The sequence below is a fragment of the Hakea prostrata genome, chromosome 5 (genome assembly GCF_041222555.1).
Source record: "Hakea prostrata isolate BN-2017 chromosome 5, UWA_Hpros_2, whole genome shotgun sequence".
NCBI lineage: Eukaryota > Viridiplantae > Streptophyta > Magnoliopsida > Proteales > Proteaceae > Hakea > Hakea prostrata.
Genome location: NC_142604.1, coordinates 56,493,890 through 56,517,717, shown reverse-complemented (window position 1 = coordinate 56,517,717; position 23,828 = coordinate 56,493,890). Strand labels below are relative to the sequence as shown.

The following is a 23,828-nucleotide window of genomic DNA, read 5'->3' as shown; positions in this document are numbered from 1 at the left end:
ACTTAGGAGCTGGTGACACTTCCTCCCACAAAAAAACCAGTGGGCTACAATTGGGTGTTTGTGGTTAAACAAAAATATGGATGGATTAATCAACAAGTTGAAGGCTAGACTAGTTGCAAAGGGGTTTACCCAGACCTATGGGATTAATTATCAGGAGACTTTTACCCCTGTTGCGAAACTGAGCAATGTTAAAGTTCTGTTGTCTCTAGCTGTTAACCATTACTAGAACTTGCACCAACTAGACATTAAGAATCCCTTCTTACATGGGGAGTTAGAGAAAGAAGTCTATATGGAAATCCCACGGTTCCTCCGACGACAATACTACAAGGAAAGTTTTCGGTTAAAGAGGTCAATTTATAGGTTAAAACAGTCTCCTAAATGCTATTTTGGATGCCTCCTGAAGGCAATGACTTCTATTGGGTACAAGCAAAGCAATGTTGATCATACACTATTTGTCAAGAAATCAGTTACTAACATCACACTTCTTATTGTTTATGTGGACAACAATGTCATCACTAGGAATGATGGTGAAGAAATTCAAAGGTTAAAGGACTTTCTCAGCAGAGAGTTTGAGATTAAAGATCAAGGGAAGTTATAGTACTTCTTAGGGATTGAGGTGGCTCAATCAAAGAAGGGTATATTCCTATTCCAAATAAAGTATGTCCTAATATATTATCAGAAGTGGGATTGTTGGGGTGTAAAGCAGTTGATACCCCTATTGAAGCTGGAGCTAAACTTACAAAAAAAGAGGGAGAACCAGTAGACAAAGGAAGATACCAAAGGCTGCTAAGGAAGCTTATTTACTTGTATCATACCAGGCCAGACATTGCTTATGCCATGGGGATAGTGAGCCAATTCATGCATGATCCATATTTAGCTCATATAAAGGTTGTTACTAGAATACTATAGTATTTGAAGGGAACTCCTGGAAAATGAATACTTTTGTCACCCACTGATAATCTAAGAGTATAAGCATACACTGATGCAAACTGGGATGGATCTCCAGACAGGAAGTCAATTTCAGGTTACTGTACCTTTGTAGGAGGTAATCTAGTTACTTGGAGAAGTAATAAACAGAATGTGGTAGCGTATTCATGTACCAAAGCTGAATATAGCGCTATGGTTCGTGGAGTTTGTGAGCTACTATGGTTTTAAGGCTTGCTACAAGATATTGGAGTCTAAGTTCCAAACCCTATGATATTATATTGTGACAAGAAGGCTGCTATTAGTATTGCTAATAATCATATGCAACATGATCGAACTAAGCACATTGAAATTGACAGATTTTTTGTTAAAGGAAAGTTGGAAGAAGGGTTTATCAGCAGGCCTTTTGTGAGATCTGGAGACCAAGTGGCAGATGTTTCACTAAGGGTTTGAAAGAAGGAGATTTTCTTCCTATTGTAGGAAAGTTGGGCATTGACTAATATCTATGCCTCAACTTAAGGGGGAGTGTTGGTTGAGCTCTACTAAGAATTCAACTCTATTAAAGTTTTTGTTCATGTAAATTTCTATTTCTTGTTATCCAAGTAAGGGTATTTATGTAATAGTGTTCCAAGGCTGCTGCCTTGGTGCGCAAGCCTTGGCAGCAGCTGTTCTTCACTCTAGTTTCTATTTTCAAAACTTTCTATTTTGGACTTATTTTATGAGTTAGAAAATTAGTAAGTTTTCTCTTAAAGCTGTATTTTTTATTTCCTTTTTAAGAGGACATCTTTTCTTGTCTCTCAAGTTGTATTAGATCCCTTAAAGCTATAAATATATGTGTCATGTGATTCTAGACTCTTTAGCTAGAATCATAGGCTTCTCTACGGGTTCATCATCTCTCCTCTTTCTCCTTCTTCTCTCTTTTCTCTTTTCAAGTTCAACAACGGTTTTGATTGTTTAAAGCTTGTTTTCTAACATGGCATCAAAACCTTTTTGAAACAAAATAGCGCAGTTCTCAATGTTTTCTTTGTGAGTTCTCTTTTGTTTTCAGTTTTCCTTGGTGTGCAAGCACCTAATATTGTATCTACTGTACTATTAGATCAGGTATTCATGTGACCTGATCTTTTCTACTTATTACCTTACCTTCACAAGTTCAAGAACTTAGATTAAATCCTCTTTTTTACCTACCTTCGTAAGCCTCTTTCTGCACTTTGCAAATCCTTTTTCTCCTATTCGGCCCTGAAGTCTGCAGAATGTATTATGCTAATTCTACTTCAAGTTCTGGAAAACTGATTTGAGTGATATTTACCTCAGTTTTTTTATGTCTTCAATTACAAGTGACTCAACCATAAGTACCGCTGAAACTAAAGGTTCTCAAGGAGATTGTTGAAGTTTGGGTTGTTACTATTCACGTGAACAATAACGTGAACAGTGTTATGCCATTGTTCCTTGTTTCTAAGCTAGAATCGCAGCCCATTGTTGCTTCTTCTTCTTCTTCTTCAATGATTTCTCCTTCTCTCTTATCTTTCAAGTTCAGCTACTGTTTTGATTGATTAAAGCTTATTTTCTAACATGGTATCAAAGCTTTAATTCGATTCTTGGGTTGCTTTTGATTGTTGGTTTGAGAGTCGTTTAGGTTATCAGTTTGACGAACGGAACCCCAGTTCAATGAAGATGACAAACGATTCATTGAACTGGGGTTCCCATGAAGATTTAACATTAAAAAAAAAAGGTTCCAGCTTACGTTCCTATGGAGATTTACCATTAAAAAAAATTCTTTTAGTAGTTCATTTTCTGCTTTCTAACCTTCGATTGGTGGAGAGGTAATCATTTGGTCAACATATTAGATCAATGAGCTAAACTTGATGACCATGATTCAGCTAGACTAGGGTGATCTGGGGCAAGATCCTTAACTTTCACACACACACTTGAGAGCATCCTGATGAGTAAAGTATGACATCTAAGTGTTATTGGCCAAATGTGTTGGATCTGAAAATTTAGAAAAAGATTGAGAGGCAACTTCTGTCTAACACTCATCCTATTGCATGATTAAGCCAGGTTATTTGCTTTCTTTTCTTTTGATTTCCTCATGCTTTCATTAGTAGTTAGTTGTTGTTTTCATTTGTCTTTATTGCTCGAGGTCAAGCAATGTCTTAAGTTTGGGGGTGTGATAACTCTATGAAATAAAGTTAAGATTGATAACTTTTATACTTGAGATGGCTTGATTTAGGAGTATTTTGTCTTTGTTTTAGTGATAGTATTCATTAGGTATTGTCTTATTTAGTCTTAACATGTTGCATTTTGTTTAGTTCATTACTGTCACCATTACATGAATTTCCCTTCTTTTTATGGATGAATTTGACTATTTCTCTTTCTCTTGAAAATGTAGGTGAAGATTCATAATAGAAGAACCTGTCCTCTAACTTTGTTGTAGAGTTGTTGCTGCATTGCTACAACAACGGAGCAGAATATTCTCAAATCCAATTCAAATGGAATTGACCAAAAAGGGCTAACTTAAGTGGACAAAATTCTTGTAAATACATGATGGTTCTCAGCCCTTGATCTCAGGAGGAAAGTTCCAATCCTATGGCCAGAATCTAACCTAATGATTGAAGACATTTATGGAAGAAAGAGAAGAGAGGCAAAGAGGGGAGAAGGGGAGACATTCGGCTAAGGTTGGGAATAGAGACTCGGCTAAGGCAAGGAGGTAGAGAACGAATGCTGGAGCTCTTGTGGAAGCAAGGAGCTGCTGGAGTTGCTGATTTGCTGGAGAAGAAAGCTGGAGCTCATGTGGAAGCATTGAAGCCTTAGTTTCTTCTTGTTTTTATAACTCTATCTTCTTACTTTCTAGTCTCATGTCAACTATACTTGGTTTTATGCATTTGAATTCTGTTATGGGCTAAATCTTAGCTGTGTTGGGATGATAGTAGTACCTAAACCTGAATTTTGATATGTAACTATCATGTGTTCTTTAGTTTTATTGCAATCCACTTTATTATTAATGAATTCAGCATGTTATATTGACTAATTTCAGTTCTTGAATGATCTTTCTTGAATGAATGTTATGATTTCATTAATTGGAAAATTAATGGAGTCTAGGTGTTTGTTGAATTGTGTGAGTTAGCATAATCTTTAATTAGGTTCTGTTAATTAGTAGGTTGGGTAGGAATACCCAATTACCTCACATTACCATTGATTGGATTGGGTTTAAATTGCATTCTTAATTCAATTCTTCATAGGAATATGCAGATGTTGATTTAGGATGCTAGCTTATGTGTATTGGAAAATGCCATATTGCCATTCATTCCAAGTTCTTGATTTATCTTGGGGTTGTAGTATTGCTTAGTATTTGTGCTATAAAATTCAGGGGAAGGGAAACTTGATTCCTAACACACTTGTCACTCATTAAGTTTCTTCCATTGCTTAATCTACATTTAAGTTCCTTAGTTTTCTTTACCTGTCATTTGGTTATTTAGTAAGTTAATCACCAATCAACCTTGTTAATTTCATTTAAATCAATTTTACTTTTACATTGAAAGTTAAGGATATAATTCTCCGTGGGATCGATACTTTACTTAACATTTATTACTTGATTGCGATACGTATACTTGTGTAATATCTTGAGATACAAGCAACAGAGGGTTATGTGTGTTAAGCCACAGGCCGAGTGGTGACAGATGAAGGCTGCAATGGAAGCTAGCAGACAGTCCTGTGGCCGAGTGGTGACAGATGAAGGCTGCAATGGAAGCTAGCAGACAGTCCTTACATGTTGAGAATGTGAGGCAATATGAACAGACAAGAGAAGCAGGTGGTTCGGGGTCAGGGGCATCCATGCCACCTAGACATAGTTTTCATGGAAGTGAGAGGACCGAAAGGAGGAGGAAGACTAGACATTATGATGCCACATTTGACCAAGACCCCTCCCTCTTCAAGCATAAAGACATCTATCAAAGAAGCATTCCATATATGTTTGCTGGAGGTAAAGAAGGCAATAGGGAGGAGGAAGCTAGGTTGGCAATCAGCAAATTCATGCTTTACAACAACATTACAGCCAATGTAGCAAAAACACCATACTATCAGGGGATGATCAATGCAGTTGCTAGGGCAGGTGTAGAGGTTAAAGGCCCAAAAGCTTGGGAAGTAATGAATAAATATTTACCAAAGGTAAAGCAAGAGGTGGATGAATACATTGGTTCATTAAAGGAAAAATGAAGTACATATGGTGTTACTATGATGGCTGATGGATGGACTGGTCCTACTAGACAGTCCATCATTAATTTCATGGCGAGCTACAATGGAAAGACATCCTTCCTTAAGTTAGTGGATGCCTCAGATAAAATCAAAGATGCTGACTACATTTACAAGCTTCTTAGGGAGGTGGTCCTCAAGGTAGGGCCAAAGAATGTTATCCAACTTGTCACAGATAATGGTGCTAACTTCAAAAAAGATGGTGAAATGTTGATGAAGAAGAAGAGCAACAGGATCCACCTCTTTTGGACACCATGTGCAGCACATTCGATTGATCTTATGTTGAAGGACTTGGGGAAAAGAAAGTCAATCAATACTGTGGTTGAGAGGGCTAGAAGGGTAAGTAATTTTATTTATAACTATGGTTATGTGCTGAAGATGATGAGGAACCACCGTAAGGGTGATCTAGTCAGACCTAGATTCACTAGATTCACCACCAACTATGTAGCTCAAAAGCTTCCAGAAGAAAGTGGTGGGTCTACGGCACATGTTTGCAAATAAGGAGTGGTTTGGTTGGCGTGGATCTAGCCATCCTGAAGCAGTACTAGCCCAACAAACCATTGCTGACGATTCCTTTTGGAGGCAGCTGAATAGGACACTGGGCATTATAGAGCCTATTGTGTTTGTTTTAAGGATGGTGGATTTGGAGAAGAAGCCCACAATGCCCCACATATATGCTTCCCTCGAGCAAATGAAAGAGTTGGTTAAAGCTGCCGCCCCTAGCTCCTTCAAATCCTATGAGAGGATCATCGATAATAGATGGGAGGCGCACTTGATGCATCCATTGCACTTGGCTGGTGAGTCTTTTTTAATTCTTTAAGTTTTTGTTGTATACCTTAATTTACGTTCTTAATTTGTTATAAGTTATAACTTATAATAATTTATAACCAAATCACTAACCAAATTTTTTATTTCCACAATGCAAGCTTACTACCTCAACCCAAAGTACCATTCCAACTTCCAAGAATGATCTGGGGCTTGATGTAAGGTTGATGAATGCGGTGCATGACGTGGTGGAGAAATTTAAGTCAAATCCCGTCATGCAAGGGCTTATTCAATTGTTTCTTCAACTTCTTGCATTAGTGCATTAAGCATATACAAAATACAATAACTAAAGAATTGGTGTACAGATCAGGGAGTTCAGGGATGCCTATGGGAGTTTTGGAAAGCCTTCTGCAGTTGCAACTACGCAAAAAAATGATCCCGGTAAATAGTCCATTACTATAAGTCATTAAGTCTATAACTCTGTAAATGATAACTGATAAGTTATATAAATATTAAGATTTACTTGCCTAATGCATTCTTATTTTTGGTTATGCAGCTGACTGGTGGGTGCTATATGGAACTAGTGTGCCAAATCTCAGGGACATAGTAGTTAAAGTACTCTCACAGACTTGCTCATCCTCTGGTTGCGAGAGGAATTGGAGCACCTTCTCGCTCATCCATAGTAAGGTACGGAACAAATTAGGGAGTAAAAGGCTCGAGGACTTAGTGTATGTGCATTACAACATGAGATTGAGAGTAGGGCACATACAAGATGATATAGATGACGACAATCCTGAACCGATTGAGTTAACTGATATATTCCACGAGCCCCCCGCAGAAGATGAGTAAGATGATGTCATATATCAGAGGGTTAGGGATCGAGGTGGCCCAGGTCTGGATGGGCCAGGAGGGCAGCCGGATCCGACCATTGCTGCTGCTATGGGCCCAGATGCTGTGGTTGAGCACGTGTCTTCTGATGACGGTCAGACTGCTGTGCAGCATCAGAAGGACCAACTGTACCATTTGTGGAGCCAGCTGGTCAACTTGAACAACTGAGGTGACAACTAGTAGTGGGGGTTCAGATGATGTCGATGATACCAAAGGGCCAAGTGGTAGTCAACCATCGAGTCATAGAGGCAGTAAGGCTGGTGGTATTGCTAGTCGAAGTCAGCGTCAACAAAGGGGGTCACCTCCACCAGGTCCAAGTCATCCAACACATGCGAGCGACAGTTCCCCTATCTCTCGGACTTATGCTAGGAGTAGGAAGAGCAGATCAAACCAGGGGCAAACGAATGATGATGCGAGCATGCATGATCTTGAATTGAACATGGGAAGCATGAACCTAGATCATGGTCACAATGATTCACAACAGCAGAGTTTGGACACTTGCCTGTCATTGGGGTACCAATATGGGGATCACAGCGACCAGGTCGATTACAATCAGTATTCTTCTTATGGAGGTCATGCTATTCATCAAGACCCTGCACCTGGAGAGTACACATATGGGAGTGAAGGTGGGTTGTTAAGTGAATGGTTTAGAAACCCCTACGCACATACTCAACAGCAATATGAACAACAACAAGAAGAATGGCACTTTCACCCACCCACGATTGACAGTTATCCCATAGTGCTATTCCTCCATTATTTTGACATGGAGACATATCAGTTCCATATAAACCGATATGGACATACTACAGTGATGGGTTGACTTGGGAGTCCTATGTGGCCACCGTTCAGAATCAATTGATGCAGAATGCTGACTAATACTCTTATAGTCTTGTAAGTTGTAATATACTAATCTTGTTACCCTTGTCTTTTGTACTCTTGTGATCTTGTTAGTTTTGTGACTCGTGAGTTGTGAATTGTGATTGTGAACTTATGGATTATGATTTATGACTTACTAAAAGTCTAAAACTTCTTATGGTTGTAAAATTTTGAAGACATTTTAACTATTTAAGTTCTTTGATAGTTTGATCACTTGAATACTTGATGTGTAATGTTAATGTATTTGATACTTGATAGTTGATAACTTGAATTACTTGCTATCTTTACATTACACGTTGTCTAACCTTGCATTTCACAAAATTTCGGTTTTACACATAGGGTCAACTTAGAAGACATAGTTAGGGTTATTTTCTCACAAATATAAGGCCACCAATGTATTCAAAAGGCCTTAAATAGGCTAAATCCCGAGTTTCAGCCCAACCGGGGTCCTAAAACCCCGAGATGGGCCACCGAGATTACGCCCATTTTTTGGTAGATCTCGACCAGAGATCTCGATTTTTCTTAGTGGCGAGAGCGAGATCCCCCACCATGCTTTCAACCTCTCACCACAGATACAGAGAAGCATAAAGCACAATGGACTGATATTTTTGTATCAAAGTTTCTTGTAGTATTGAATCCTAAACTGAAATCAGTTAAAGGACATCATCTTACTAGTGAGCATGTCTCCAATGTTAGTGAAGCATATTCTAGACTTTAACATATTGTCTTGCCTAAATGGAGTTCTCCTGAAAAAAGTTCTAAAAGAGAAAATTCAGCTTTCACTACCTCTCGCAAAAGGGGACGTGGTCGTGGTTCAAGGAGAGTTAGTAGATCCTCAAGAGGTTGTAGTGTTCAACAATCTAATAAGACATCTTGGCATTGCACTCATTGCGGTAAAACATGGCACTTGGTGGAAGCTTGTTGGGCCAAACATGGAAAGCCAAAGTGGGCTAGGCAACTTGCCAATAATGCCATTTCGGCTGGTGATACTAATATTGTAGCAAACAACAATAATGGTTTGGATCTTCTTCAGGGGGCTTGTCTAAGACTCTACCAAATCCTTCGCCGATTGCAAAATATTGACATCGGTGCTCCACATCCACTGGTACTTCTACTGCCACACTTTTCCATACAAGTAACCCCACACTTCTCACCTCTACTACCAGCCCTTGGATCATCGATTTAGGGGCCTCTTCTCATATGACTGGTAAGTCATCACTTTTTAACTCTTTTTCTAAATCTACCACTAACAATTCTGTTGTCATAGCTAATAGGACTTCCACATTGAGCCTCTCTCCGAGACAGTGCCTAGATCATTACGTCTTCCGTGCGGGTCGGAACTTACCCGACAAGGAATTTCACTACCTTAGGATAGTTATAGTTACTGCCGCTGTTCACCGAGGCTTCGGTCACCGGCTCCCCTGTCATCAGGTCACCAACTTCCTTGAACTTTCGGCCAAAAGCATCACTAGCTTAATCTTTGACCTGAGTAGCATAGGGCACGTGGAATCCCATGTGAATCAGCAAGGACCACCTTACAAGGCTAAATACTCCTGGGTGACCAATAGCGAAGTAGTACCGTGAGGGAAGGGTGAAAAGAACCCCCATTGGGGAGTGAAATAGAATATGAAACCGTATGCTCCCAAGCAATGGGAGGAGGGTAGGGCTCTGACCGCGTGCTTGTTGAAGAATGAGCCGGCAACTCATAGGCAGTGGCTTGGTTAAGCGAACCTACCGAAGCCGAAGCGAACCTACCAGAGCCGTAGCGAAAGCAAGTCTTCAAAGGGCAATTGTCATTGCTTATGGACCAGAACTTGGGTGATCTATCCATGACCAGGATGAAGGTTGGGTAAAACTAAGTGGAGGTCTGAACCAACTGATGTTGAAAAATCAACGGATGAGTTGTGGTTAAGGGTGAAATCCACTCAAACCCAGAGCTAGCCAATTCTCCCCAAGAGGGAGAAATTCGGAATTTCAGAGAAGGAATCAAAGGAGACATTCGGAATATGCTCCAATCACATGGAAGCAGAGTGGGCCCATAAACTCACAAGCTTCATCACAGTCAAACATCATGCCACCTCCAGAAGATGTTGAATTTGAGGTCATAAGGAAAAGAAAGGAAAAGACAGAGAGAAAAATCTCATTGCTATGTAGATTCCAATCATAAGGTGATTCCCTTACCATCCATCTCACACCCAAATGACGTTAAACTTAGGTAAGGTTTTTGTGGACCTTAACAAAATCACAAGGATTTTTGCCAAATCCATTAAGGACCACCTAGTTCATAAGACAACAATAAATCACATATTTGTCATTAACCTTAGATCCATGCTTAGTACCAACCACATAAAGTATTGGGTAAACTAAGTTAGCCTAGTATAAAACCAGGTCAACCCATAACACAAGTTATAAATATAGTGTCGCTTTAACTTGAACAGGCTAAGGATAATAAGCATGCCAGGCAAAAATTCTGCCTGTAAAATATGGGTTAATTTTCTGAACCGAAACAATGTGGAAAATAGTAGTATCACAATACGTGGAATGCCACGATGAGGTTCTAGAAGAAATTCCAAATCTACGGTTCTCTGTAGACCACGAGTTCTCCACAACTACATACGTAGAAGATGCCACAAAAAAAAGGCTTTACAAATAGTCGGTGTGACGTCTCAATGACAACTTTGTAAATATTAATAAAGGACCAAGGACAATGTTGTCCCCTAAAAATATAAAAGTGTCATTCTAGTCCTTTGTTTTACTATTCATATATTTTATGGTGACAAGTGTAATAGACTAGGTTTAAGGCAATTTGGAATCCATTGCCTATAAATAGAGGTATTGAGTGTTAAAATGGCACTCTAGTTCTTGGGAAAACCTTGGTGGATTCCAAAAGCAACTACGAATGGTACCTTGTGTGTTTGTATGATGTGTCTTTGTAAACTCCTATACAAGTGATCAATAAAGCTCTCTTTTATGGTTAAGTGTTTTCTCATAATTCCTTTAATTTTCTTTTAATCTTTTCGAGAACCCGAAAGGGAAACCAAGTAAGGTAAGAATGTAGATCTATGGTCTACTTTTGTATTTTTTTTCTTAATTTCATAGAGGAAGGATTTGAGATGGCATGCGTACAATCGTGCCTCTACCATCTCCTAGGTCGTTCTATAACTTTTTGCATCTCATGCATTTGGTAGATTTTCATTTGTAAATTCCTTAATCTTCTTGTAAGTATTCAAGCACGCCATCAGTCGCGCTAAAAATTAGCCATATGGGTGTGTTTGTACCTCTACGTGATTTCACTCTCACCTCCCCAAATAGTGGTGTATACATATATGATAGGAAAACAAGCACAAGTAGAGACCTCTTATGAAGACTAGTCCGCCTAACCATAGAGGGAGCTCCATGGAGAGAAGAGGGGAAGATTGGGCAAGGGTGAAAAAGCTTGGGTTGAAGACACTAGGAGACCCTGGAGATGGTATCACAGTAGGATACTCAAGGCAGAGGAACCAGGGATGCACTTTTATCTGGTAAAACACATGAAAAGTGATGAAAAGTGTGAACCCTATATGTAACTTTTCAGCTGACTGAACACGTGAAATCTAATTGTTTATATCATGTTGAACAGTGTTTTGACCAACAGTAATGTCCTATTGACAATCAGAGTACATGCTTTGTTTCTTTTTCATCATCAAAGTGAATGCTTTATGAAGTCCATCAATATTGCTCAAAACGCTTATATTGAAGCCAAGGAGCACTTTCATTAAGGGAAAAGTTAACCCTAGACAAGCAACGTAGGACTAGTCAACCTGGCAGAAGCTTTCAGGATTAATCAATCACTCACACTTCTGTGGTGGCTGTAGGAAAGCAAGGCATGTGAAATAAATATAATCCAGACAGGATGGGAGTAGTGAAGACATACTTTGTACCCAGGATTTTCATGTAGTCCACAATTGTTTGTTTGTTTTCTCTCCCCTTATGTAATTACATAGTTTTAAGTTTGGTAAGCACTGGAAAAATGCATAGACTGGTGCATGAATCCATTTCTTTAGAAACTTCTGCCTCCATTGTTTCATTTGTTCTCACTTTTTCTTTCATTCATATCTGATACGAAAGGCAGATATTTCAGCCAGCAACGAGGCAATCCATCAATTGCACAACACATTGATCCATATATCATTTTTTGTTGAGCATTGTAGATAAAAATGGAAATAAAAGTCAAATTGAAAGAAGTGGCGTTTACCATAGAACGCAGAAGGAAACAGAGAACAACACTTACAGGCAAGGCTTTTATGTACTCCAGTATCAGCTTGAAGCTTCTGAGGTCATGCTTCATTTCTGTTGGTCCTTCAACAGGCCTCTGCAGATATGGGGGGAAAATGAATCTAATAGAATGGCCAATAATGCAATGGCAGAACAGGATTCATTTCAACAGAGGAGGTAAGGGTTTAAAGAAAGTGGCAAATACATATTCTTAGTTTTCTAATAACTCTCTTAAATTGTCTATGCAAGTTTTAGTCATTTACAGGACAAATTTTATTCCCTATAAATCTATAATATTAAAAAGTGCAACATTCACGACACAGGGTTCCAAAGGCTTGTTCCTGATTTAGGCTTCCTACAAATATGATCTCATTGCACCATGAAGGAGCATTAGTGAATCCAATAGGAACATACGGTGGGGTGCTAAGACATAATTCAGGCAGTCCTATAATAGTATGTGTTGGTAGAGGGGAAGAGCCTTCCGTATAGGGAATAGAATTGCAAGTCATCTTTAGAGAGGTTCAAATCTGCACTCAAGAAGGCTTTTCAGAGGTTTCCATCAGATCTGATCCAAAGTTAGCAGTTCATATTCTTATGAGACTTTTCAAGGGCCTTGGAAGTGTCAAGCTATAAAAGGGAGGATTTTGCAAGACATAGCTGTGCTAGCTGAGGTGCAATTTAGGCATGTGCAGAGAGCATAGAACCAGCCAATGATGTGAACACAGAGACCCCCGTCCCCGGGCCGAAAACTAAGTGGGGCCCACTAGATGGCTACAAGAAGCCCCCTTGAGCTGGCCTAACCCCCTAGTAGGGGTATTTAGAGCATTTTTGCCCTCTTTTCAATGCTAGAAAAGTTTGAATTGGTTTTTATTTCTTAATTTGAGTTGTGCTTGAATAGGTTAGGTTGTGGACAAAATAAGACTCTTGCACAAAGAGGTTTCCTATTTTTTTAAAAGGGTACTTATCTTTAAAAGTTGTCTTTTCATAGTTGGTGCCTTGGTGGTTGAGTGGCCTAGGGAATTCAGTTTCAAGTGGAATTCCTAAGATGAGTCTTGAATTAATTAGTCTTCTATTTTTAGCACGTGTTTTTAGTTGTTTAGATTCCAAATCAAGAGTCCAGCTCATGTGGTGGGATCCTTGTCTGGTAAGGAATCCCACTTAGTCCTAGAGTTTTTTGAAGGCTATAAATAGCCTAGTATTTTGTACTTTTTAAAGTTTGATATTGAATAAAATTGATTGAGTTTGAAGATCATGGTCTCCTAGTTGACAGAGCCGTGGTTGAGTTAGAGTTTGTTCCAGTATCAGCATATCTACCATGAAGTTTAGCTTCTTCTTCATTCCAGCAACTACAGACATTCAAACAAGCTTCCTCCAAAGTTCCAGCAGCAGCCAAGTACAGAATTTCCCCACCCCAATCCCTGCCTCCTCTTCTCACGCAACCCTCATCTGCCTTGTGCAGGCCAAAAAACCCACCCCACCCCATCACCGTCTCTCTCTCCCTTCTCCTTCAGTCCCAGCAAGAACCCAGCCCTTCCTTCACCCTCTCCCACAAGGTGCAGTGCACATCAGAACCACCTTCCCCCAACACCCGTAGGCCATACAGCCCTCTCCCCTGACAATTTCAGACACCCTCCCACCACCCTCCTGCAATCCTGTTAGACCCCTTCCCCAGCCTTCCCAGCCCCTGCGAGTCCCCCCTAAATCCCCCCCCCCCCCATTCGATACTCTTAGTGGCGGAAGAACAGAAACAGAAAAAAAATTCAGAAAAAAAAAGTAGAAAGAAAAATAGAAAGAGATGAGTGAAGAAAGAAGGAAAGAAAAGAGAGGAAAATAACAGAAAAGAAGAAAAGAAAGAAGAGGAAAAAACAAGGAGGAGATAGATTCTTTCAAGATCCAATCCATATTTTGATCTTCATCTTGGTTAACCTTCCCCATTATTTTTGTTACATCCCATAAAGATTAAAATACCCTAATTTTATCTTTCTTCCAATTACCCTACCCCTATAGATTTTGGGTTAAAATCCCAACCACCCTTAGGATCTCATTTCTTGTTTCCTAGTCTTTACCTCCAATTTCCAGCTACCCATGAGATCCCATAAGATTTTTCGGAACTATTTGTTGGAAAATTCTAGGCAAATCCTCAACTCTAGGGAATCTACTCAGAAAACCCTAACCATAGAATTGGATCTACATCAATTGATAACAGAGTCGCAGTCTCCAGCAACCCAAACACCATCTTAAGATGAATCCATGATAACCAGAGTCATGGAGGAGTTGGTAATCAGTCCCAGTATTGAAAGTTACTTCAAGTATGGACCATTGACAAATTTTCTCTCCAAATTTCTCGTTATTGAACCTGAAGATGAAGACTGGAGAAGAAATAGTTTATTCCACGCTCAACTGAAGGTTGGAAAGATCACATGCAGAGCTCTCATTGACAATGGGTGCAGAGCTAACATGGTGTTTGAGCTTACTATTCAGAGGTCAAAGCTTCCAATAGAACAAGAACCCAACCCAAATCGAGTGGGACTTCTTAACAATGAGACCCTTGAGGAAAGGTCCAGATGTTTGGTCCCTCTTAATCGTCACTATTATTCTGAGAAGTGTGGTGTGATGTTTTCCCCTACAAATAACGGATGTAATTTTGGGTAGGCCTTGGTTGTATGAAAATGATTTAACCATTCATGGGCGGGATAATACTTGTAATTTTAGGCATAGGGAAAAAACATTATATTCCTTCCTTGAATATACAAAAGGAAGATAGAAAAAGGGTAGAAAAGATTCCAATTTCAAAGGAGTTTGTTCCCCAAACCCAACCCATAGTGACTCTCACCAATAAGTTTAAAGATCCTGAAGATCCCAGTACCAAAATGCAGCAATTGGTAGTTCCCAAATCTTAAGGACTTAGTCGAGAAAGCAATCAACGTCTGTCTCTACCAAAGGAAATTGAAGGACCCACCCCAAAAGTTCAGCCTGAAGCCAAGTCCTTTCTTTTCCAGGAAGTAGCTCAAGCTAGAAGTTCCAACCCAGGAGGTTCTACTGAAAGAGGACAGCAACATCAGCGATCATACAAGCATGGCCAAATTTCCTCATCCAGACAGAGGGTCATCTCCACCAAGTCAGAAGTTTCCCCCAGCGACTGTACTAGAAATATTGACAAAACTACCCTAGAAGTGAAAGATCACTCAGCCAAGGAGTCTCATCAAAGAAAAGGAGTTGTTGGCCTCAACTTTCATCAAACAACTACTAATCAAGAGTACCCATGGCCTCCACCAAAGGCAGCCCTAGAAGATCCCATTAATGAGGTACCCACTCCACCAGAGGTTCCCTATGCCGTTAACACTAAAGGTAGAATATTGCTGCCACAGATAACAAGACCACACCCCAATTCCACGCAACATTGAACCTCCCTTGGGTCTCAATCTATCTCTTGGAAGACATGCTACTAGGATTTTCCAAGCTCTAGCTACAATATTGACAGAGGTGGTGAAAGTGAAGCTCAAACAAAGCAACTTTTGGAATCTATGTGCCCCACAGGATTTACTTCGTTCACTAATGATTCCAAAGCATGAGAATTTCTTAGACTTAGCCGATAGAACTAGATAATGGGAGTCTAACCCAAGAATCTGAACTAGTAGGGGATATTTTGTAGATAGCCAAGTTCATAACGATGCACAAATAGACAGCCTTTTGAGAAAGTTAGAGACTTTGATAGTAAAAACTGCACCATCATTACCAAGTCAAGCACATTTTATTGACAAACCTATTGCTATGTGTGCATGGTGTCAGTCTCCTACATATGTAATTGAGGAATGCCCTAGCTATTCGGGAGGCCAACATGAAAATGACAGTGCGATGTTTTCAAACATGTACAGTAACACATAAAATCCTGAGTGGAAAAATCATCTTAACTTTTCATGGTCTCAAGGGCAAAACCAAAATGGATTAACCAATTATTCCACACAAAATCAATTTGGTACCCCTCAAAAAAAAGTGCACAATTTTCTCATAATCAAAATGTCAAGTTCCCTCAAGCCCCAAATTTTCAGAATGCCAATTTAGCTAGGCATGTCAATCCACCTATTGTGCCTCGTATGCCTCTCATTGCAAAAAATCAATCCCCACCTGGTTTCAATAGAGGTAATAATCCGGAGTTTTCTCATCTTTCTACCTTAAAGAAGAATATGGAAATATTTTCCAGCACCTTCATGACTTCTATACATAATATGGAAAAACAAATTTCCACTCTTACAAGTGCTTTGTCTGAGCGAGAAAAAGGTAAAATGCCTAGCCAGCCTAAGTTAAATCCTAGAACTCAGATTCAACAAGACCACCAAATTTACCAAATCAAGTCAACCAAGTTGAAACACCCCAATTCTTTAGAGCCAATTAATTTTGTGTATGTATTGAGAAGTGAAAAAGAGTATTTAACAAGTGAAACTCATATTACTAAAAAGAGCAAAATTAGTAACCATCGTGATGAGGAGAATGTTCAAGTGTCTCCTAATGATCGTTTGTCTAAGGAACCCATAGAAGTTGAGGATCAGCCAATTGTTATAGAGGTACCTAAGTTTGATGAACCATTATCTAAAACCCTGAGAAAAGCGCAAACTTCAAATGAGAGATCTTTATGTACCTAAGGCCCCTTTTCCTAGCCGATTAACAAGTAATAAAAGGAATACAAATGTTTACAAAATTCTAGAAGTTTTCAAAAATGTGTGTCAACATCCACTTTTAGATGCTATTCTCAAATCCCTTCTTATGCTAAGGTGCTTAAAGACTTGTATACTCAAAAGAGAACCAAGAATATCCCGAAGAAGGCCTTTCTAATGGCAAATGTGAGTTCAATCCTCTCAGAAAAAGTCCCAGTTAAGTGTAGAGATTCAGAATGTCCAACAATTCCAATAGTTATTGGTGATAAAAAAAAAATAAAGCATGCTTTACTAGACTTGGGCGCCAGTGTCAATTTATTGCCATATACCATTTATAAACAATCAGGTCTTAGGGAACTCAAACCAACCTCGGTAACTCTCCAACCGGCTGATAGGTCTGTTAAAATACCCCATGGAATAATTTACAATGTGTTAATTCGAGTAAGAGAATTTGTTATTCTTGTTGATGTTATTGTCTTAATCACACATCCAGTTACAAATCTTTAAGGACCATTTCTGTGATATCAGGGAGACTATTTTTAGCTACATGCAATGCCCTTATTAATTGTCGAAATGGTCTTTTAAGATTATCATTTAGGAATAAATCCCTTGGGTTCAATGTCTTTAGGCTGGGGAAACAACCAAACTTTTCTGAGAATATTAGTACGTTGCAAAGCATTTCTGATGATATTGATTTCTCCCTTAAGAAAGGTTTTGAGGGATGATTATTACACTTGTTTGGAAGAACTATAGGATATAGGGAGCAAAATTTTGTCTGATATGATGAGCTTGCAACAATTTAGTGAACCACTTGGTAAGTTGTCTACAACTCTTCCTGTCCCATCAGTGGTTGAGGCCCCCCAACTTGAATTGAAACATTTGCCTTCGACTCTACGGTATGCTTTTCTAGACCCTAATGAAATTCTTCATGTAATCATTGCCTCTGATATTACCAAAGACCAAGAGGATGAGCTTTTTAGTTGCTTAAAGACAATTAAGAGGCCATTAGTTGGCAAATAGCCGACATTAAAGGGATTAGTCCCTCCGTAGTTCAACATCATATAAATTTGAATGACAGATCCCAACCCTCTAGGGAACCCCAAAGAAAGGCTAATCCTGTGATAAAAGAAGCCATTCACAAAGAAGTGTTGGAATGCATGGACAATGAGATTATCTATCCCATATCAGATAGCCAGTGGGTTAGCCCTGTCCAAGTTATTCCTAAGAAGTCCGAAGTCACGGTAGTTACATCCGCTAACAACGAGTTCATCTCAATTCGTATTCAAATTGGTTGGTGTGTTTGTATAGATTACCAGAAGCTTAATGCAGCCACTCGTAAGGATCATTTTCCTTTTCCCTTCATTGATCAAATGTTAAAACGTTTACCTAGCCATGCTTATTATTGTTTCCTTAACAGCTATTTTGGCTATAATCAAATCCCTATAGCACCAGAAAGACCAAGACAAAACCACATTCACATGCCTGTATGGAACATATGCCCATCGATGCATGCCCTTTAGGTTATGCAATTCTCCTGCCACATTCCAACGATGCATGATGAGCATATTCTCAGATATGGTAAAGGATTATTTGAAAGTACTTATGGATGATTTCTCTATTCATGGGTCTACCTTTTCTGATTGCCTTCACCATCTCTACTTAGTTCTTGAACGTAGTAAAGCCAAAAAATTGGTTCTAATTGGGAGAAATGTCATTTCATGGTGAAGAGTGGAATAGTCTTAGGTCATTGTTTCTAAGGAGGAAATTATGGTTGATAATGCTAAGGTTGATCTTATCTCTAATTTACCATCACCTAAGAGTGTCAAGGATGTTAGATCATTTCTAGGTCATGCTGGTTTTTACCGCCACTTTATAAAAGACTTTAGCAAGATAGCCAGACTACTAACTTCATTACTTGCTAAAGATGTCCCCTTTCATTTCACCTCTGAGTGCTTACTAAGTTTTGAACTATTGAAAGAGAAATTCTCCACTACTACTATAATATAAGCACCAAATTGATGCTTCTGACTATAATTTAGGGGCAGTTCTAGGTCAAAGGCTAAATAAGATGCCCAATGTGAATTCTTATGCAAGTCAAACCCTCAATAGTGCACAACTTAACTATACGACAACTGAAAAAGAATTTTTGGCTGTTGTGTTTGCATTAAAGAAATTCTACTCATAATTGATAGGTAGTCATATAATTGTTTACAATGATCATTCAGCTATCAAATATTTGCTAAATAAGAAGGATCCAAAATCCAGTCTCATTTGTTTGGTCTTGCTAATAAAAGAGTTTTAACTTAGAAATTAGGGACAAAAAAGGAACTGAAAATTTAGTTACGGACCATCTATCTCGCCTTTCTAATTCTAAAAAGGAAGAGAGTCCAATTCTAGAGACATTTCCAAATGAGCAATTGCTGTCAAGAACACGGTACCTTGGTATGCAGATATCGTCAATTATCTTGTGACCGATGAAACCGCATCCCATTGGTCCACCTAATATAAATATTGGTTCCATTCACAAGTGAAATATTTTTATTGGGATGATCCATACTTGTTTAAAATGGGTTCAGATCAAATCATTAGGCATTGCGTACTTAAGCATGAACAAATGTCAGTTCTTTCATTTTGATATGATCATCCCAGTAGGGATCATTTTGGGCCCAAGAAAACTGCAGAAAAAGTGCTTTAATGTGGGTTCTGATGGCCAACAATATTTAAGGATCCCTTTCCTTTTTGCGAAGCTTGCAAGGCTTGTCAATCCCTTGGTCGAGAGACCAAAAGGAACATAATGCCCCTGAATCCGATTTTAATTGTTGAAATTATTTATGTCTAGGGTATTGATTTTATGTGACCATTCCCTAATTCTTACGCGAATCTATATATTTTGTTGGCTGTCAATTACGTGACCAAATGGATCAAGGCCATAGCTTGTAAATCCAATGATCACAAAGTGGTAGTCAAGTTCTTAAGGGAAAATATCTTCTCTCGTTTTGGCACTCCTCATGCTTTGATTAGTGATAAGGGCAAACATTTCTGTAATCGGCCTTTTGAGGCCTTGATGAAAATATGGAATCACCCAAAAGCTTGCTACTGCAAACCATCCGCAAACGAGTGGTCAAATAGAGGTTTCCAATACGCAAAGTTTAGAAAAGACAGTTAACCCAACTTGTAAGAAATAGTCAAACCGTTTGATTAATGCTTGATGGGCCCATAGAATTGCATATAAGACGGATTTTGGTCAATCTCCATACTGTTTAGTGTATAGTAAAGCTTGTCACCTACTGGTTGAATTAGAGCATCGGGCTTTCTGGGCAATCAAGAAGTTGAATTATGATCTTACCAATGTGAGTATCAACCGTCACCTCCAACTATCTGAGTTGGAGGACTTAGAAATGAAACCTATGAAAACTCAAAAGATTTACAAACCTAAAACTAAAACCTTTCATGATAAGAATATTGTTAAAAAATAATTTTCTATTGGTGATAAGGTTTTTTTTTTTAATGAATAAATAATTATATTAAACGAAAAGAAACAAGAGAACAAGGTCTTTAAACATTAGACCGAAAGAAGAACTAAGACCCCAGGAGACAACAATAAGTTTGTTCCTTAGGGTATCATCAACAGGGGGATGGGGGATAGCTAACAGTCCAAAAGAAACATCAAAATAGATGGCATTCCAAATCCTGTCTGTAGAGCGAGATTTGGAGGTCCATCTTCGAAGGTTGTGCACCCACCATAGGTGATGGATCAAGGCACAAAACACTAGCTTGTCGATCCGATCAAAAATGGAATAACCTAAAAAGTTTCTCAAAATCCAAGACCAGTCTCAACCAAACCCGTAGGAACGCCTCAAACGGGGCCAAATAGAGGTTAGGGCTTTTCCCCAAATAGATCTAGAGAAAGGGCAAGAAAAGAATAGGTGCTCAAGGTTCTCCAAACCAGACAAACAAAGGATGTAGTTGGGTTTAACAAGGATGTGGCGGTCAGTAAGGAAGGATTGGGTGGGGAGGGCATTGGTTAAGAACTCTCCAAAGGGTAAGGGAGTGACAAGGAATGAAGCCTACGAACCAAACCAATGGGGGCCAGGGGGCTTAGGGTTATGGGATCTGAGAATGTTCCCGCCGATGAGGTGGAGAAGGATTTAGTAGGGGAAGGGAGCCAAATGGTAAGGTCAAGAGGAGCTAAAGAGAAGTGGGAGAGATTCCCAAACCTGTGTGAGAATAGGGAGGGGGGTAGGGATCCAAGATCTATTTCAGATGAAGGCAAACGAGGGGGTAAATTTGGGGATACGGATGTCATAGATAGTGCGGGGACCAAAGTGGTATAGAGAATGCCCATTGGATGCCACGGGTCAAGCCAAAAGGAAGTGAAAGAGCCAGTAAAGATGGCGATAGAAATAGCAGAGATGGCGCGGAGGCGCAGCAAGAGAATTTTCCTCCAAACCCATGAAGGGTTGGAGGGCATAAGAACAGTCCAGAAGGAATCATATCGGAGATGAAAAGAATAGACCCACCTAACCCAAATAGAATCATGCTTTAAGGCAATTTTTCAAAGAAGTTTGAGAAAGCAGGCTAAGTTAACATCAGTGATCCGGCGGCTTCCCAAGCCACCTTTAAAGGTAGGGCGGTGGATGGAAGTCCAACTGCCAGGTGGATGAAGCACGAGGCTTCCTGCCCTTTCCAAAGGAAGGCACAAAATAAAGATTCCATCGCATGGATGGTAGATTTGGGAATGGAGAAAATTCAACACCAATAGAGATAGGTGGACGAGAGCACAGAACGGATGAGAACCACTCTTCCAACAAAAGACAAAAGTTTGCCTTTCCAAAGCTGCATTTTTTTAGGAATATTGTCAAGCATTAGGAGGCAATGGTGGCAAGTGAGCCTACCCGAAATGAGCAGGAGGCCAAGATAGACCACTGGAAAGGAGCCGAGCGAGAAACCTGAGAGCTAAAGGAGAGAGGCTCGAAGTTGGTTAGGGATACTAGAAAGGAAGATGGTGGACTTGTCGAGATTGACCCGAAGGCCAAAGAGGGATTCAAATTACGAGAGAGCCGAGAGGATGGAGGAGATGGAAAGGTGGTCCGCTCTAAAGAAGATCATGAGATCGTCAACAAAAGCAAGATGGGTGACATTTAGGGACTTGCACTTAGGAATAGGGATATGAGGAGTTGGTCAGTTTTGGATTGGAGGATACGGAAGAGGACTTCCAAGGCTAAAGAGAAGAGGTAAGGAGATAGGGGACAACCTTGGTGGATGCCAACACAGGAAGGGAAGAATCCCGCCGGGGATCCATTAGCGATGACGGATAATCGGCGAGAAGAGATGAAGGGGGGAGGGAAACCCATGGAAGAGAGGACATCACTAATAAAGTCCTAGTGAATAAAGAATGGCTTTATAGAGATCTACCTTAAGGAGCGCATCCGAGGAGTGGGCGGATCTATCAAAGCCACGGACAATCTCCGCACAAAGAAGAATGTTATCCGCAAATGCTATGGCCCAAGACAAAGGCCAATTGATTCGGACTCACAACGGAAGGAAGAGCCTTTTTTTTCGATTTGCTAGGACTTTATAGATGAATTTGTAGATGAGGTTACAGAGGGAGATGGGGCGAAAATCAAAGAGGGAGGAGGCTCCTTGTTTCTTGGGGATGAGACAGAGGAAAGTTTGATTGATAGAAGAGAGCTGAGAGGGGTTAAAGAAGAAGCTACGGATGGTATGAACAAGATCATTCCAAATGAAATCCCTAGAGGCAAGGAAGAAACCCATACTGAAACCATCAGGACCCGAGGCCTTGTTGGGCTTGTGGGAGCGGAGATAAGGTTTTGTTGTACAAAACTCAGCTGCATTTGTTCCCAAGAAAATTGCAAACTAGAAGGGAAGATCCGTTTATTATTCGCCGTGTTTTTAATCATAGTGCTGTGGAAATAATTGATCCTTATTCTAACCAAATTTTCAAAGTGAACAGTCAACCTTTAAAGCTCTTTTCTTGAAATGCCAAGTGTTGATAGTGTAGAGGTTATTGATCTCTATGAGCCTTTTTACACTTATGATTGAGATTACTCCAAAGTATGCCCTATTTTGCCTTGTCCTTGTCCTTCTTTTCATGCATGCATGGAGGACATTGCATTACTTAAGTGTAGGGGAAAATAGCTTCTTTGTAGATTTTAATTTTGGCTTTTGGTTAGCGTACATACCCTTTCAATTGCTATGATGTGTGAAATGAGAGTGATTTTGGTACCCATTGTAAACACATAAAACTCTGTTGAGAGGAAAGTAACTCGTATGTATATTGAGATGAGATTTTCCTTACAAAAATAAGAGGCCATTAACTTAAGGCGTTGGACCATCTATGGGTTTTGTGGGTCCTTGTTCCTTTGGCTAGGAGTTGAGACCAATTTTTTGTATAGCATGACACAAAGTTCACAAAAAAAAAAAAAAGAGTAGAAAGTAAAACTTGAATTCCTTGGAACTAGACAAAGCACTCCAACTAAGGAATCGAGGTGACTTGATCGAAACTCTTAGGAAGGAGATTATTGAAAAGAAACTCTAGCATCACTATCTGTGTGGGCATATGCACAAATGTGAAGCTACAAAGTAACTTGGGTTTCTGGTGTTTGCTCCACCATGTCATTCAAGCCAACCATAGTGGAGTAGAGTGGAGTTTACTACTCAAAGGAAAAAGAAAAGAAAAAAAAGAAATAAATGCAAGTGTCATCAATGCCTTGGTAGAATTGTTTGGTCAAAAATACTTCAAAACCTTAGTCCTTAGTCCCCTTACTCTATGAGTGGTTTTGCCTAAAGGAGAGGTGTACTTGAAAGATATAAGGTGAGTCTTTGACTGAGATATATGTAGTCTCAAGGATCAATATGGGGAAATAAAGTTCAAGTGTGGGGAATCTTAAATCAATGTGAGGATGTCATAATTATTGATTGTGTATGAATGCTTTCTAATTGTTAGAGTTGGAATTTGCAATGTTTTTATCTTGAGCTGATTCAGCTGAATAGAAATTCTGGGTGTACATTCTCTGCAAACACCCATGAGACAAAACTCGTCCTCTAGGGGTAACCTAGTAGTTTAAAGGCTTGTTGCACATGCAAAGCGTAATCGTGATTCCTTCGAAATCGAGTTAAGATTTTATTTTGTTGCATTAGTTTCTTTCCTGCATTTGTCCTTTTTTTTTTATTCTTGCTTGAGGACAAGCTTAGTATAAGTGT

General features: G+C 39.5%; 1 protein-coding gene across 6 annotated transcripts in view; it reads right to left on the bottom strand.

Moving 5' to 3' along the window:
• HCF173 (high chlorophyll fluorescence phenotype 173) overlaps nucleotides 1–23,828 on the bottom strand; it is a 128,451-nt gene that overhangs the window by 91,036 nt on the left and 13,587 nt on the right. For 5 of the 6 annotated variants that reach the window (XM_089154773.1, XM_089154775.1, XM_089154771.1 and 2 more), the window contains one exon: nucleotides 11,969–12,049. The exons of the other annotated variant lie outside the window; for it this stretch is intronic. In XM_089154773.1, the coding sequence (XP_089010899.1) occupies nucleotides 11,969–12,049 (81 nt within the window). The remainder of the gene's footprint in view (nucleotides 1–11,968; nucleotides 12,050–23,828) is intronic. 6 annotated transcript variants of the gene reach the window in all.